Source organism: Primulina eburnea, chromosome 14 (genome assembly GCF_022965805.1).
Source record: "Primulina eburnea isolate SZY01 chromosome 14, ASM2296580v1, whole genome shotgun sequence".
NCBI classification, from domain to species: domain Eukaryota; kingdom Viridiplantae; phylum Streptophyta; class Magnoliopsida; order Lamiales; family Gesneriaceae; genus Primulina; species Primulina eburnea.
The window spans coordinates 3,957,390-3,974,947 of record NC_133114.1 but is presented as its reverse complement, the minus strand read 5'-3'; the positions used below and the strand labels follow the sequence as shown (position 1 = coordinate 3,974,947).

Here is a 17,558-nt window from a genome sequence, read left to right as displayed (position 1 = left end):
AAAAATACAATGTTCCCATAGCATGTCACATCTAATTGGACATGAGTGGCACCACCATGCTCTTGTAGTCTTGTATTACTAGGTCTACGACTATTTATACTTCTCATAGCCATATCTGATACGTACACAGAGACGGATCTACGTTAGGGCTATACTGGGCTGCAGCCCAGCCCATTTTTTTTTATTTAGCGACGGTTTTAGCGACGGTTTTTTGATAACTGTCGCTACTTTTGCGACGGTTTTAGTAAACCCGTCGCCGATGTGGATCGGCGACAGTTTTATTAAAAACCGTCGCAAAAATTAGCGACGGTTATTTCTAAAACCGTCGCTAAATTATTAAAAAATAAAAAAAAGGTGGATCGGCGGTTTTAATTAGCGACGGTTTATTCAATAGAACATCATTACCACTTTGATGTTTTTAATGCAGCAATAAATTTCATTTTGATGGAGTTAAATATTCGGTTCAATGAGTCATCGGTGAAACTTCTTTCTCTTAGTATAGCTTTAGATCCTAAAAATTCATTTGACTCATTTAACAGTGATGATATTTGCAAGCTTGCGAAGAAGTTTTATCCTGGAGATTTCACAGATCAAGAAATTGTTGTTTTGAAGTATGCATTGATACATTTATAAACTCGATGTGATGTAGAATTTAAAGGTTTCTACACTTGTCGAGTTGTGTCAGCAATTGACCGAGAGTGGACGGTCAAGTGTTTATGTTATGTTGACTAGATTGATTCATCTTGTTTTGAAATTATCTGTGTTTACTGCCACTATTGAACGGGTTTTTTCAGCAATGAAGCATGTGAAGACGGCACTTCGCAATAAAATGGAGGATGACTTTCTTGCCGATTGTTTGACACTCTATATTAAACGAGATTTAGCTAAACATATTGATGTAAATTCTATTATTGATGAATTTTATGTTTTAAAATCCCGTAAGGCACAACTTCGTTGAACGATATAATGTACTTTTTTTTTAATAATATATAATTTATCATATTGAGTTCAAGCCCACCCCAACTCTTATTCCTGGATCCGTCCCTGTACGTACAAATTAACCAAGCACAAATATAATCGCACACTCATAAATATCAAAAAGTATAATACATAGTTCTCACTCTCAGGTTATTTCTATGAACCGGACGTGCGTGACTTACATTATTGCATCCTTGTTGATTTGAACGATTCTGCCTCAAATTCGTGGAAGTAAATCGATGCAAAAGTTCTTGATATCAGATTTTTACAGTGTTGGGCTCTTCTTTAATGGCATGCGATCGCAGTTCCGGAGAATCATCTGTGCATTCTTTGCTTCGACACGAGATCGGATGCTTTTCTACCGTAAGACTTTCACAATAACGCTCCACCTCATGGAATGGTCTCGAGGCTGATGGAGTTGCATACATGGTAGCATCGCAATGGTTTTATTTGATTATTCAGCATTTTTTGAAGAACCAATTAATTATGTGGGTTTTTTTATAAATAATTTTTAGAAAATAAAAATTTCAAAATTAACGTGTTTCGTGGAGTTTAGCAAAACTCCACCACTATTATATTGGCGGACTGCGGACTCTGCTAGCTTTTTATTTTAATTTTTAATATTTTTAATTATTATTATCTTGTTTAAAACTTTGACACATATCTTGTTTAAGGAAATGAGACTCAAGACAACAAGTTAAAAATGAAAGTTGAAATATTAACTCCTACCGCGTGTAGGGTTTCCTTCCTACGGCGTGTAGGGCAGTCTCGTCTATTTCATCGCCTCCTTCGGTGATCTAGACGTCAGGCACAATCAAAGAAACCATGGAACCAGATGACATAGCCAGATTAATTGAGGAAATTAAGATATCAAATGTTGATGAGCCTTCAATAATATTGGCAGAGGAAGATGTGAAGAGCAGCCAAACACATATGGCCAATTGTTTGGCCGCCAAGGTAATCTCATCAAAAGCGATCAACAAGGAAACATTTAGACAACAAATTGGTAGAATATTACAAGCGTCGCAAAACATCAAGACTCAGCCGTTGGGGGATAATCTCTTTATGCTAGAGTTCTCTTCAATCATGGACAGACGTCGGGCCCTAGGGATGGTCCTTGGAACTTCTTCCGGGATCTGGTGATATTTAAGGAAATCTACGGTATGGAGACACCACAAACGATGAGTTTTAAGGAAATCTCGATATGGGTTCAATGCCACAATATGCCACCAGCGCTCATGCATCGTAATTTCATAGAAAAACTGGGCTCGCAGATTGGATCTATCGAAGAACTGGAAGTGGGGAGAATGGGAATTTCATGGGGAGTTGCACGAGGATTCGTGTGCGTATTGATACTACACAACCTGTAAAATGATTTATCCGGATAGGTATGGGTGACACAAAGGATGACTTGATAATCATACTTGCATATGAAAGGTTACCCGACTTTTGCTACGCATGCGGATGTATTGGACATCCTTTTCGAGAATGTGATAGAAACCCAACGCCTACAGGAAAACTTGAATATGGGCCATGGTTATGAGCGGTGCAACCGAATGGAGGGAACAGAAGTAAATCTCATCTATCTCAGAATATTAAACACCCGTCAGATAGGGCCCCTCACACTAGTAAAGTGGATGGGGTCAACAGGGAAAGACAAATTACCAACAGTAATAATGAGGGGGTGGAGCCTCTGCATATGCAAATGGACAAGACAATAGGAGAGAGTTGGTCCTACAATGAATTGGACGATAGTGTATCGAGATCTCAGGCTCTTCTGCCGACTTCTCTTGAGCCATTAAACCCCAACACCTTTAATCAGCAAACCATGCAGACCCCTCTGATTGAGGAAAATATCGATGCTCATGCAAATTCGATGATTTTACCCAGCCCAGATTCCTTGGTAACTCTCAACCTAGAGGCCATTCGGTCCCAAGGGACGGAGAAACGATCTCTTATACCAAAACCCACCCCAAAAAACAAGAAGAGAAGGGCCAGAGGTAGCCCGGGCAAGGGAAGAATGGTCACACCTGGAGATGTGGAACTGGCAGGAACTAAGAGGGTGGGAGATGGAGAGAACACTTCTGAGGTTGCGTCTTCAAAGAAAATAAAATGTATTGACATGGATTTAGCAGCGGCGGTTGCTACGCAACCCCGCCGACAGGAATGAGTTGCATAGCCTGGAATGCCCCGGGGCTTGGGAACCAACGGGCATTCCGTGAACTTAAGCGGTTGGTAACCGAAAAGAAGCCCACTTTGCTCTTCCTTAGCGAAACAAGGAGGAGAAACATAAATAGTGTGCAATGGAAAATGTTACTTGGCTTCATGGGCTGTTTCACGATGGATTGCGTAGGACGGAGCGGGGGTTTATGCCTTCTATGGATGGACTCCTTGTCTGTTTCAATCACATCCTTCTCCACAGGCCATATTGATTTTATAGTGACTGAAGGAAACAAAAGGTGGAGATTTACAGGATTTTATGGTAACCCAAATGCATCAAATCGACTTCATTCGTGGGAATTGCTGCGTCGCCTGGCGGGTATGAGTGAATTAACAAATCTGCCTTGGCTTGTGGGTGGAGACTTCAAAGAAATCTGTTTTGACAGTGAAAAATTGGGTGGCAAACATCGAAACTCATCACAGATGCAGAATTTAGGGACACTTTGGATGATTGTGCTCTACAGGATCTGCATTGTCGAGGCGAGTTGTTTACATGGGCAAATAGGAGAATGGGAAATCAACTAATCCTGGAGAGGCTTGACAGGTTTGTTGGTACTCTCGAGTGGCGACTAATGTACCCAACAGCCTATGTCCAGGCATTGGAGTTCTTCCATTCGGATCATCGACCAATATATATATGTTTGGGAGACCAAAATTCTACCGGAGCGGGTTACTCGCTACAGCACGCTTTTATCCCTCGATTCGAGGCTGGGTGGATCAGGGAAAAAGAGTGTAAAGATATAGTTGCTCAAGGGTGGAGGCTATTCGATGACTCATTAACCCTTCATGCCCGAATTTCCAATTGCTTACAAACGCTTCAACAATAGGGCTGGACACAAGCTTCAATCTTTGCCACGGCAGATTAAGGAGAAGAGGCCAAATTAAATGCACTTAAGAGTCAAGCAAACTGGCCTCATGCAACGCTCCAAGTAAACCAGCTTGAGACTGAGCTTGAGAAGCTGACTTCACAAGAAGAAGAATATTTGCAACAAAGAAGCATGACTGATTGGATTCAAAGGGGGGATAGAAACTCAAAGATCTTCCACTTATATGCATCCTCTAGAAGAAATGTTAACACAATCAGGGGACTGATCACGGCACATGGAGACCTCTGCTCGGAAACCCAAGGTATGACTGAAATTATTGTTGATTATTTCTCAAAACTTTTCACCTCTAACGGCCCCTCCCCAGAAGAAATGGCTCCTGTACTGGACTGTGTGCAATCCAAGGTCACTCATCAGATGAATCAAATGCTCTGCGCCCCGTTTACGGACCGTGAGGTGAAGAAAGCCCTATTTGACATGCATCCGGATAAATCACCTGGACCAGATGGTATGTCAGCACTGTTCTTTCAGAAATTTTGGCACATTGTGGGTCGGGATGTCACTGAAGCTGTCCTTGCAGTACTTAATGAAGAAGCTTCCCTGGATATATGGAACCAAACAGTGGTCACTCTTATTCCAAAAGTTCCAAATCCTCTCCTCATGAAAGAATTTAGACATATCAGTCTCTGTAATGTCTGTTATAAGATTGTGTCCCGAGCTTTGACAAATCGACTAAAACCCATTATGGATGACATAATTGATGATTACCAAAGTGCTTTTGTGTCGGGAAGATTGATTTCTGATAACATAATTATGGGTTTTGAGGCTATTCATTGGATGCGTAATAGAAAGGTCGGAAAACATGGGTATGCGGCACTGAAACTTGATATGAGCAAGGCTTACGACAGAGTGGAATGGCGATTCTTGGACGAGATGATGAACAAATTGGGTTTTGCCTCAATCTGGACAAAAAAGATTTTGAGATGTATCAGCTCGGTCTCCTACTCATTCCGTATCAATCAGAAAAATTTCGGCCACTTAATTGCAAAAAGAGGCATTAGACAAGGAGATCCTCTTTCCTCATTCTTATTTGTGATATGCGCGCAGGGCCTCTCCTCGATGCTGTCCGCTTTCCAGGAGCGAAACCAATTCAGAGGAATTAAGATTGCAAACTCATGTCTAAAACTTTCACACTTGTTTTTCGCTGATGATAGCCTGGTTTTCTTTAGGGCAACCGAGGGTGATTGCGTACAAATTCATTTGTGTCTGGATCAGTATGCTAAGGCATCGGGACATCTAATCAATCTTGAAAAGTCGAGCCTCTCTTTTAGTCCAAACACAGAGACAGATGTGATAGAACTCATTAAGTTACGACTATCCATTCCAGTAGTACAAGGACATGAAATCTATCTAGGTCTGGCAACCTTCTCAGCTCGGGTTAGAAGAGTCCAATTCACATACCTTCTTGAAAGAGTGGCCAAGAGAATTGCTAACTGGGGCAACAAGTTGTTATCGGTAGGAGGAAAGGAGGTGTTGATTAAGTCAATTCTTCAGGCCATACCCACATACGCCATGTCCTGCTTCCGAATCCGCAGATCTATCTGCAATAATATTGAACGAGAATGTGCCAAGTTCTGGTGGGGATCTACTACAGACAATTGAAAGCTTCATTGGAAAAAGTGGGATTACATGTGTAAACCGAAATACCAGGGAGGGATGGGGTTTCTCAAACTTGAGATATTTAATAAAGCTCTCCTTGCCAAACAGATTTGGAGAATTCTGAGGAAACCTGATTCGCTTGTTAGCAGAGTCCTCAAAGCTCGCTACTTTAAACATGGAGACATCATGCATGCTCCCCTTGGGAGTAAACCATCGTTTGTATGGAGATCACTCCTATGGAGCAGGACATTATTGGAAGATGGGTTATATTGGCGAGTAGGGAATGGAAACTCAATACGCATCTTCCAAGATAAATGGGTGCCAAAGTATCGCAACTACCTTACTAACCATAGCCATCCGAACCTAAATGAACTCAAGGTGGGAGCTCTTATTAAGGATGGAAAATGGGATGAAGTGGTTGTAAGAGAATTAGTCCTACCTTATATTGGAGATGAAATCCATCGAATTCCTCTCTCGCAATCCCCGAGAGTTGACACCAGGTATTGGAAATACGATAAAAAGGGAAGATATTCAGTGAAAGAGGGATATAGGGCATGTATTGGGCTTTATGATATGCCGGAAAATCAAACCATGTTACCAATGATGAAGTGGTGGAAGTTCCTCTGGTTACTCACGCTTCCACCAAAAATTAAGATCTTTTGGTGGAGGGTATCCCTGGACTTAGTTCCAACAGGAAGCAATCTGATAAAGCATCATGTCCCAGTCCCGAACGTTTGTCCGTTGTGCGGTTTTGGGAGCGATACAACGGCGCACGATCTGTTCTATTGCTCGGAGGCCAAAGTTTACTGGAAGGGACAGATTTATAAACAGCCCCTAAAGAAAGTCCGTGGTTGGGACACGATGGAGATATGCAATTGGATGATGAGCCAACTAAGCAAAGCCGAATTTGAGAGGTTTGCCTGTCGCACTTGGAGCGTTTGGCGTGGCAGACTCCGTGCTACACATAACACTGACGATGCAAAACTAACAAGGCCGACTCAATGGAATGACAGCTATATCGAAGAATTCTGGGGCCTTAGGAATGCATCACAGGCAAACAAAACTGAACCAGCGGCCGAGGTGACAAAGGAGTGGACTCCCCCACCCTCTCAGCAGCTACGACTTGATGTGGATGCAGGCAGTTAATGAACATCTTAACATTTACGGGGTTGCTGGTGTTGTTCGAAATCAGGACGGGCATATGGTCCTGGCTTTTGGAAAGAGAATCGAGCCACCATTATCGGTGGTCCATGCGGAGATGTTAGCTATTCAGGAAGGAATAAAACAAGTATGCCAGAGGGGGTTAGTCTGCACTCATATTTATTCGGACTCTCAGATGGCCGTGCAAGCAGTCATGGACCCATCTTCAGACTTTGGATATATTGGCGCTTGTGCAGAAGAGATTAAGAATCTGATTAAGGAGCCGTGGATACTAAGCCTACAACACATGAGACGCTCTGCTAATATCATAGCGCATTCTTTAGTTAAATTTGTTATTTCTTCTCCCTCGCCTTTTTGTTGGGTGAATGGGGATTTCCCATCTTGGTTGGTTAATTTGTATATGTGAACATTGATTTCTTAATAAAATGGATACATTTTGCTGGTCAAAAAAAAAAATGAAAGTTGAAGTTTTCAATAATTTAAAAGATAGATTACTTCAAAATAATGGACCAATCATTTTTTCAAAAAATTATTTATTTGTAAAATATTAGGTAATTTATATTTAAAAAAATTGAAGGTGTGTATGTCTGTTGATCTAATTATTTTTGTATTTTTTAAAATTAATGAATTTGATCTCCGACTTTTATTTTTTTGTATGTAGACTAATGTAAAACATAAATCACCATAAAATTTTTATATGAAATTATTTTATTTTAAAATCTTAATGTCTGGAAATTTAGGTAGTAGAAGAACCCACTTTCAGATTTTATAGTCTTTTCTAAATATTTTTTTTTTTAAAAAAAACCCATTTAAAATTATTAATGAAAAGAGAGAGGCGGCTAGGGTTTAGGAAGGGAAGTGGAAAATCGATAATAATTAATTGTGATAAAGAAAAGGGTATTTTATGCCTGTTTTGTTGTATTTTTAAGCTTTATATGAAATTATTTTATTTTAAAATCTTAATGGTCGGAAATTAGGTACAAGAACCCAATTTCAGATTTTATAGTATTTTCTGAAATATTTTTTGAAAAAAAAAAACCATTTAAAATTATTAAAGAATAGAGAGAGGCGGCTAGGGTTTAGGAAGGAAGTGGGAAATCGATAATAATTAATTGTGATAAAGAAAAAAAGTATTTTAAGCTCTTTAAAGTATAAGAGGCTATATTGTATAAAATTTAATAAAGAAAGTCATTTTTAAAAGTATTCTAAGTAAATTCGCTAAAAAAAATGAAAATTCATTGAGAATCACTAAATTGACAGCCATGTCATCATTTTAGTTGGAGATAGTATTACTGGTATTTGTGGTCTTGATAATAGTTTATTCTAAAATTATTTGTTATTACTATCGTCATCATTATGTATTGTTATTGTTATTATTTTTATTAAATACTAACAGTAATAATAATTAATATTTCATTTGATAATATCAGTATGAAAGATATATTTTTTGGTCAAATAACTTTACTGTTTTTGAGTTTTATCGACTAACTTTTTAATTTTTGGTCTTGATACATTATCTAAACGTTCTATTAATTATTTTAAATGATACGATGCTCAAAAAGATTTTTGATTGTCAAAATACAAAATTTTTAAACTCCCGCTACTCATTGAGTGCAAGAGACGGCACTTCAACAAAGTTGTTATTATATCAGGGTTTTTCAAATTGATTGACTAATTTTTAGAAGTATTTGACTTTGACAGTTGACTAGAATTTTAAAATCATTGACCGCCTCGGCCACCTCCACCGTCTCCGTCGCATGCTCGCCCATAGATAATCTTGGACCGCCTATAGAGACCGGCTTAAACAAAGGCACGGCAGTCGAAGACCGCCTATTGCCTAAGCACTGCCTAGGAGACTGCCTCGACCATTATTTAGAGCACTGTGGTAGTTTATCAAACTAACGTAATTAAATACTTACGAACTAAAATAAATAACATAAGTTGTTTAAAGAATATTTTTTGGGTATTTCTAGCATAACATATTTATTTATTTATATGATATTTCAAATTTCTATTGAAAATGTTAAATTTTTTTTAAAAAAATTTAATGAATGAACTATTAGACAGGGTTGAAGTTAATAAATATTTTTTTAGTTCTTAATTATTTTTTACGTTAGTTTGAATTGATAAACCACCAAAACACGATAAATTGATAAATGTTTTAGAAGAAGAAATCTTTTGATTTTTTTTTTAAATCGAGAATATTATATATCAATATTATTGTCACACAAACATTAAATATATAAAAAAAATTCGGACAATCATGGTCATCAATTTCACTTGAGAATGTCATTTTCTTAAAAAAATAATTGATCAGGGTTAAAAAATAATATCCTAACCTCTTCTTCTTAGTTCACATATATAATAAAAAAGATAACAGGTAAATTTTCAGCTCCACACTGCATGGATGAAAATTTTATCTATATTTTATGGATAGTATTAATTCTTTATGGATATTAATAGAATTTAATTATATATAAAACGATTATTGTTATAAATATATTCTTATTATAGATGATTATCTTATTTAGTTATATTTGAAAGATTGTAATCAAGATAAATATGGTAAGATATATTTATAAAGATTTATATGTTGCAATCTTTCACTATAAATAGGGTGATTGTGTTCAATGAAAATTGCACGTGAGTATTGACTCATTCTCTCTTTTCTTTTATGGATTCTCTCTACTCATATCTCTTTCTTTTATTGCTTATAACACGTTATCAGCACGATGCTGTAAATAACTAAGGATAAACATATTTCTCATTCTCTTGATGCTATTGGAATAGCACAACGTTTGTGTCGTCAATACTCAAATTTATGATATATTTGTCAGTGCTCTGGAAGTAGGACAATTATATTTATTGATATATTGGTACTGCCCATGAAATATCATGATGTCGATAAAGATCTATATCAAAGTATATCAACATTTATAAAGAAACATTGATCAAAATATCAAAGATTTGTTGATATTCATGAAGAATATTTAGATAAGATCCAAGACTTGACAAGTTTTTTAAGAATATTAATTTAATGTCCTTTTGGTTGAATGTTTTTTAAGGATATTATAAATCGAGAAATTTATTACAATTTCTTAAAGAATATCGGCATAAGATCTGAAATTATTTATATTCATAAAGAATGTGACTAAAGATCTAATATCTATCAAAAGAAAATGCATGATCTATTATTAGTCACTATTTTATTATATGTAGTGACTTCATGTTCAATGATGAACTACATATGCTATTTAATAAAATATATATGAGTATGTGGCAGTGAGATCACGCTGTTTGAAAGAGAACATATGGCAGTAAGATCACAACGTCATCATCGAATAAGAAAATAAATTGTAAACTCAATGAATATATAATCATCATCTATATTAAATATTGACAATTATGGTAGCATATGCACTATCATGACAGTGAATTGAGTTTTGAACAATCACGTATTTCTCATCCACTGTCATTGATTTTCAATTCCGTGTTTCATTACATGTTATTCACAATTCTTATGTTACTCCCTAACATGCCTTGAATTTTTATAGTGAACTAATAGATTCAACTAAAATTTGAAAAATTCTAGCATGTATTTATTTTGATTCACACAAATTATTTCGTGACATAAATAGTTTATAAATTTTGTGAATTTATTCTATCAATATATTTCATAAGATATTACATTAATTTATTATGCAATTTTGTGATAATTTTTCTGATTTGGGATTTTTTTTATTTAAGAACATGTTGGGTTGTTAAATCTTTATTTCCTAAATTTTGATTAAATTTTTAATGTGGATATAATTTTGACTAGTCTCAAAATTATTTGATTAGAATTATCTTTTTTTTAGAGTACTAATGAATAATAAAATATTGTATCACATATTGTTGTTTTATATGTTTTGCAAATGTAGGAACAAAAAATCTAATATATAGAATTACATGAAAATGGATTAGTCGGAGGCCAAGATTAATGGTTGAATATCCATGACTTATAGTCGTTATCATTACTTGTTGATTGAATTCATATTCTTATTTTGCTCGGGACTAGCAAAAGTTCAAGTTTGGGAGATTTGATAAGTGCAAGAATTACACTTAATTTATATGTTAATCTATTTGAATTATGTTAGTTTCGAACAAAATTTCGCATGATATTCATTGTTTTTGTGCCGTGCAGCAAATAAATCATTTTTGGACGAATGATGGCGATTAGGAGCATGTTTTGATTGTGAACTGCGATGGATTAGAACGACAAGGCCAAGGAACCAGTGTCGCAGCACTGACATGTCACACAAAAGAACAAGCGCCTAGGTGTTGTGCCCAGCGCCGTGGCTCCAGAATCACCGCACACAAGCGCCTAGGTGCTACTGCTCAGCGTCGTGGCGCCAGAAGATGCGAACATCAAGCGCCTAGGCGCTAGAACAAAAGCGTCGCAACGCCATACCTTAGAGAGGCAGGCGCCTAGGCGCTGCATCAGCAGGGCCGCGGCGCTAGTGGCAGCGAGAACATAACTAATGGGCTTGTGGTTACGACTCGGAGGCGGAAATAAAAGGAAAAACGAGGGTTAGAAGAAGGAGGCGGTTTTGGAGAGAAAACAAAAGAGAGAACAAGAGAAAAAACGGAGACGACGATCTGGAGTGGAAGGGATCGTTCATGAAGACGAAGAACGACGAATCTGGTGAAAGAGACGCCACTTCTGATTTGTTATCTGACTCATTCATCTTTATTTTCTAGTATTGCGGTGTCTAAAATTTCAAACATACGTTGTTTTTATTTAGATTTCGTTATGAACTAATTTTTCATTCTAGAAGATGATGTAGTTTTGTGGATACGATGATTTGACATGGTTGTTTATATGATTGAATTCCGTTTTGGTTTAATTGTGTTTCTTTGTTTTTATTTGATTGCAATTTACCGACGATAAATTGTTTGTTGTCTGATTGATTCTACAACTCGGGAGAGGGACTAGGATTGTAGATAATTAGAAACACACCGTTGAATGTTTATATCGTTCGGAAGACGTATAACTTTAGCGAGACATAGGTAAGGACATCGGTTGCATATATAAATTAAACTTAGATTCTTATTAAGAATGTTTGGATCGAAGTTTGAATGATACAATTTATTCGTCACTTGAGAAATGAGAATAAAATAATTAAGTGTTCTTAGCCATTAAATAATTGGAATTCATGAATATAAATTCAACCGAGAATAATTATTGTGGAAACTTAATGAAATCACTCCTCTAGATATTCTCTCAGTGATATTTTCTCGACTCGGTGATTAGATTAATTTTTATTTGCGATTAATTCGTTTTCAATCAACCAAACCTTTTATTGATTTTTCTAGATAAATTCGTGACTATTTTAATTACAAGCACTCATATATTTTTACATACACTTCTCGTGGGAACGATACTTACTCACATATATTAAAACTTGACAACCGTGCGCTTGCGAGCGAAAAATACGCAACAATTTTAGAGATAAATACCATAGTAGAATCAAATCTTGTACTATCTAGAAATATCTCAACATCTTATAATCTAGAAATGCAAAATCTTAAATTGACAAAATCTTAAATTGATAAATAAGGAATAAGATATTCCTTTCAACCAAGATAACTAATTATCTATTCAAGTTTAATTTAACAATTAGCAATTTATCTTAGCATGATTTTTACAGCAAAATATAATAGTGAAATTTCTGCAACAAAGACAAAACTCATTTCAAACGGATCAACTTCATGAATTAAGGAATATTGTTCAAAAAAATTCTCATTTTTTATTCCATTAAATTAGTATTAATAAACTAGTTAATATATCAACATGTTAAATTATTTAAGTCACTTATATAAGTGATTGAATCAATTAATGAATTGATTCAGTTTAATTTAATAATTAATTTACGATATTTATATCAATTAAACATTATAAACAAAATAATTACAAAAATTACTTTTTTATAAATTAATTTTGTCATATAATTAAAATAATTAATGTAAATAGATTCTATTTGGTTATTTTCCAACCGTTTAAATCCATAATAATAATAATATAAAGTTTGAAGGACTTAATTAACTTTACATGAGAACTCATCCTCATCTCAATCGGGAATAAGTTACCGTGGCAAAAATTTCGATATCAAAAAATTCATACCGGTACCGATACCGGAATTCCGAAATTTTTCTATGGAAAAAATTCACACCAATACCATAATGATACCGAAAAAAAATTCGATATACCGAAAAAATGTGGTATACCTAAAAAAATGTCGGTACGGTATGATTATTTTTCGGTAATTTCGGTATTTTTCCCACCCCTAGGAATAACTTGTATATAAATGCAGTCGTTTTTGAAGATCGTGCAAATAAATTCCAATACATCTGCAGTTGTTTCCAAGACTGCTCCATCGAGGCCTATAAATTCCAGACGATGCTCAACATTCTAAGACATCTCTTCGCTAAAGAAATACACATAAAAGATGGAGTTTGTTGGTTCTGTGTGTTCTGCTGTTGGTATCATAATAAACACAGGGCTAAAAGTTGCGTCGGCTGCTGCCGTAGCCAGCTCTAGGGGATTCGCGACGGGTATGGTTGTTGGTGCGACAGTGGGCACGGCCGGCGTTCTGCCTGCTTATGTGTACATCAAAATTCAAATACTAACTAACCTCCTTCAAAATTTAACAACATTATATATATGTATATATATGTATATATATATGTATATATGTATATATATATATATATATGTATATATATATATTTCATCATTTTCTATCAACTCAGAATTCAGTTTGTTCCACTTAACGGCTACATCTTCGCTCTTACTACCTGGAAGAGAGTGAATATGTGAGCGATATAGTCTACCATCAACAAGTGAAGAAACAATATCTCCTAGATTTTTCAAAAAGAAACTTTCAAAAATATTTTTCACAATGCTAACAAAATATTTCACACATAAACAGTAAAACATCGAATTTTAAATAAGTATTAATATTTTATTTTAACATATATGAGATAGGTATTGAACGTAAATCAGTCGTATATAAAATAAAAAATATATAGGACTTATAATTCTTTTTTTTTTTTCCAAGAAATGTATGGGATTTATTAATCAAATAGTATGTATTACGTACCGAGAGGATTACCCCAAATAAACACGATTATACACGAAAGATTGATATCATGTGCATTGAGATTTGAGCATTTATATATGTATACAGTATACTCCTATATTTCCAAAGGCCAAAGTGATACTTCATCGGTTCTTCCTTCAATATTTTTGTGACGTGAGCGTGTCATGTTTAAATCCGTCTCACAAACTTGACTCATGAGAATAATATATTTTTTTTTAAATATATAATTTACTTTTTAATTAATTTAATGAAAATTTAAATGTATAATTCATATTTATTAAATTTGTTTAGGCTCGATAAAGGCTTGAATAAGCTCGTGAGTCATGCATATATTCGTTAAATAAAGCTCGAGCTCGGATCGATTATAAACAAACCAAGCTCAAACATTCAAGAGTTCGGCTCGGTTCGACTCGACTCGATTACATCCCTACAATTAAATATGTGAGTTTTTTTATAAATAAATTTTTTAAAAATAAAAATTTCATAATTAACGTGTGTCGTGGATGATGATATCCAGGTGATTTGGGTACGATGTAAGTGGGCAATCCACCAGATAATGAAGATGATTTTGTGTTTATGGAATATGAGTAAGGATAGTGAATTCAATAACACCTGCGAACAAAAAAAAGAACTCGTGAATGGACGTCAGAGCGGTGTCCGGTAAAAATTATTTATTTTATGCCTGTTTTGTTGAATGGGAGCCAAAAAGAACTAATTTTAAACATAAATCACCTTAAAATTGTTTATATGAAATTATTTTATTTTATGCCTGTTTTGTTGTATTTTTAAGCTTTATATGAAATTATTTTATTTTAAAATCTTAATGGCCGGAAATTACGTAGAAGAACCCAATTTCAGATTTTATAGTCTTTTCTGAAATATTTTTTGAAAAGAAAAAATCATTTAAAATTATTAATGAAAAGAGAGAGGCGGCTAGGGTTTAGGAAGGGGGAAATCGATCATAATTAATTTTGATAAAAAAAAAAAGTATTTTAAGCTATTTAAACTATAAGAGGCTATATTGTATAAAATTTAATAAAGAAAGTCATTTTTAAAAGTATTCTAAGTAAATTCGCTAAAAAAGGAAAATTCATTGAGAATCACTAAATTGATAACCATGTCATCATTTTAGTTTTGTTGTAAGGCCATGTAATTAATTATCTGGTAATTTTGGCATAATTAGAATAATTATTGAGTTGTAAATTAAAATAATTATTTATGCCAAATAAATTCAAAAAGTGTGTTAAAAATATATATTTTAGAATATCGGAGTTAAAACGATATTAAAATACATATAGAGTTTAAATAACACACGAGAGCAAAATAAATACAGACCGGGATAGATGGGCTTGAGTTACTATTTTAGTAACTAAATACACAAGATATATATATATATATATATACACATATACATACACACAACTTACCTTTAAATAGAGAGAGAAGGAAGAATAAGAAGAAGAAAACCATTTCCCTCAACCCCAATTCTCGTCACTTGTGTAGCAGCCGCATAAAAATCGTGATATCTCCTCCGTCCGGCGTCCAAATCTCGATCGGTCTGAAGGGGTGTCTTCCTAACATCCTATGCTTCGATTCAAGTCAAAAATCGCGAAGTTTGAGCAAGGATTCTGGTGAGTATTAGGTAAGTTTTAAATTCTGTTTAGTCCTGGCCAGTGCGGCTATAGGTTGTTGACTTTGGTTGTTGTTTTAATGACTCTAGTTGGAGTATATTTTGATATAAATTGTTGTTTGAGTTTTCGGGATGTCCTATTTACGGGGAGGTCATGCCGAAATTTTTCTAGGCCCTGAGGTCCGTTTTAAAGTATTTTAAACTTTTTTCCGCTGCAGTTTTAAGTCAAACCATTATTGTTTGATCATTAATTGTCATTAGAGTAAATGAGCCTCACATCTTGGTATCAAAGCGTAAACTGGGATACGCTCGAACTAGAGTCTAGGACACTCGAGTCTTGGCACTAAAATGGTTGTTGCGCATGTGTATGCTACTTGAAAACATGCTTATGTGATTATATGATTTGTTTGCTTCTATTCTAATTGTTTTGATGCTTTATCGTATAGAATGGAGGGAGGTGGGAAATTTCTGTTGATGAGATTCTTTTAGCTCGAGGTCAAGGTCGTGGACGTGGTAGACCTCGTGTCCGTGTTGTTGATGATACTTTTGTTGAGCAAGCTGCTGATCATCTAGAGCAGCTTAGGATGGATGAGTTAGTTGCGCGTTTCCATTCTATGCATCCTCCTCGATTTAGTGGTTCGGAGGGAGCTGAGAAAGCGGAATTATGGATTTTCGAGATTGAGGAATTGTTTGATTTGATTGAGTATCCTCCAGAGTGTCGATTGAGATTAGTTGTGCATCAGTTGAAAGATCGTGCCAAAATGTGGTGGTCTACTACATTAATGACTTTAGATGCTCAGAGGATCATTCCATCATGGGATATATTCAAGCTGAAGTTTAAGGAGAGTTACTGTCCTCCATCATTCTACAGTTCTAAGGCTTCTGAGTTTCATAACGTGAAACAAGGCGATATGTCAGTTGCGGAGTATGCAGATTCTTTTTATGCTATGCTGAGATATGCGCTTCATGTTGTTGCGAGTCAGGTTGCTGTCGTCGAAAGTTTCATTGAAGGATTGAATGATCATCTGCACCCTTTTGTTTCTTCCGGTAAGCTACTGAATTAACTTGAAGCAGTGGAAATAGCAAAAAGGGCTGAAACTAGTCTTAAGAGGAGTGGCAATCGAGCTCCTACCCAACATCATCAGTCGGGGAGACAACAATTCAGTTCATCTGGTTCTACATCTCTTCGTCCACGTGGGAAACAATTTAAGAAGCCTGGTTCTAGTTCTTCGAGTTCAGGGAGTTCGGGGAACCGTGGGGGATATCGCTATAGTGGACCTTACTGTGATCACTGTGGAGGCAAGCATTCCAGTAATCAGTGTGTTGGAGTTCAAGGGGTTTGCAATGTTTGTGGTCGGCCGGGCCATTTTGCTAGAGTTTGTCCAAGTAAGACGGGGAAATCAGCCCAGGCAGGTAGTGGAGCTCAAAGTAATAGAATTCCAACAGCGTCCTAGTCCTCCCATCAGCCTAGTCGCCCTTCGCATCAGAGCAGAGGGCAAGGTGGTCCACAAAATCAGTCATCTGTTCATGTATTTGCCTTGATGATAAGTGCAATTTATTGTACTTTTATTACTTGTTTTTAACTTGGAATTTTGTGATTCTTGAGCAGGTTTTATTTGATTTGTTGTTGTTTTTATTATTGTAGTTTGGAAGCTTAGAAATGAGAGTTTGGAGTGGTATAGTGATGAATTAGAAGGTGCAAAGGACAAAGTTTGACAAAGCAGGACCGCACCCGCGATCCCTAACTGGACCGCACCTGCGCTACATGCCGAAGCATGACCGCACCCACGGTCATGCTAAGACCGCACCCGCGGTCTCACACGGTGGACACGAAGATTTCTCCCGAAAGCCAACCGCACCCGCGGTCCTTCCATTATCGCACCCGCGGTCGTGCACCAACAGCAGTCCGGAAATTCTGAAACTTTGTGGACTTTGAATAAAAGT

General features: G+C 35.9%; 1 protein-coding gene across 1 annotated transcript; it reads left to right on the top strand.

The window, feature by feature from the left end:
• The first annotated feature begins 3,144 nt into the window (after positions 1–3,144).
• On the top strand, positions 3,145–4,025 carry LOC140811097 (uncharacterized). Its single transcript, XM_073168973.1, has 2 exons — positions 3,145–3,517; positions 3,622–4,025. The coding sequence occupies exons 1-2, from the start codon at positions 3,145–3,147 to the stop codon at positions 4,023–4,025; spliced, it is 777 nt and encodes a 258-aa protein (XP_073025074.1).
• The last annotated feature ends 13,533 nt before the right edge of the window (positions 4,026–17,558 follow it).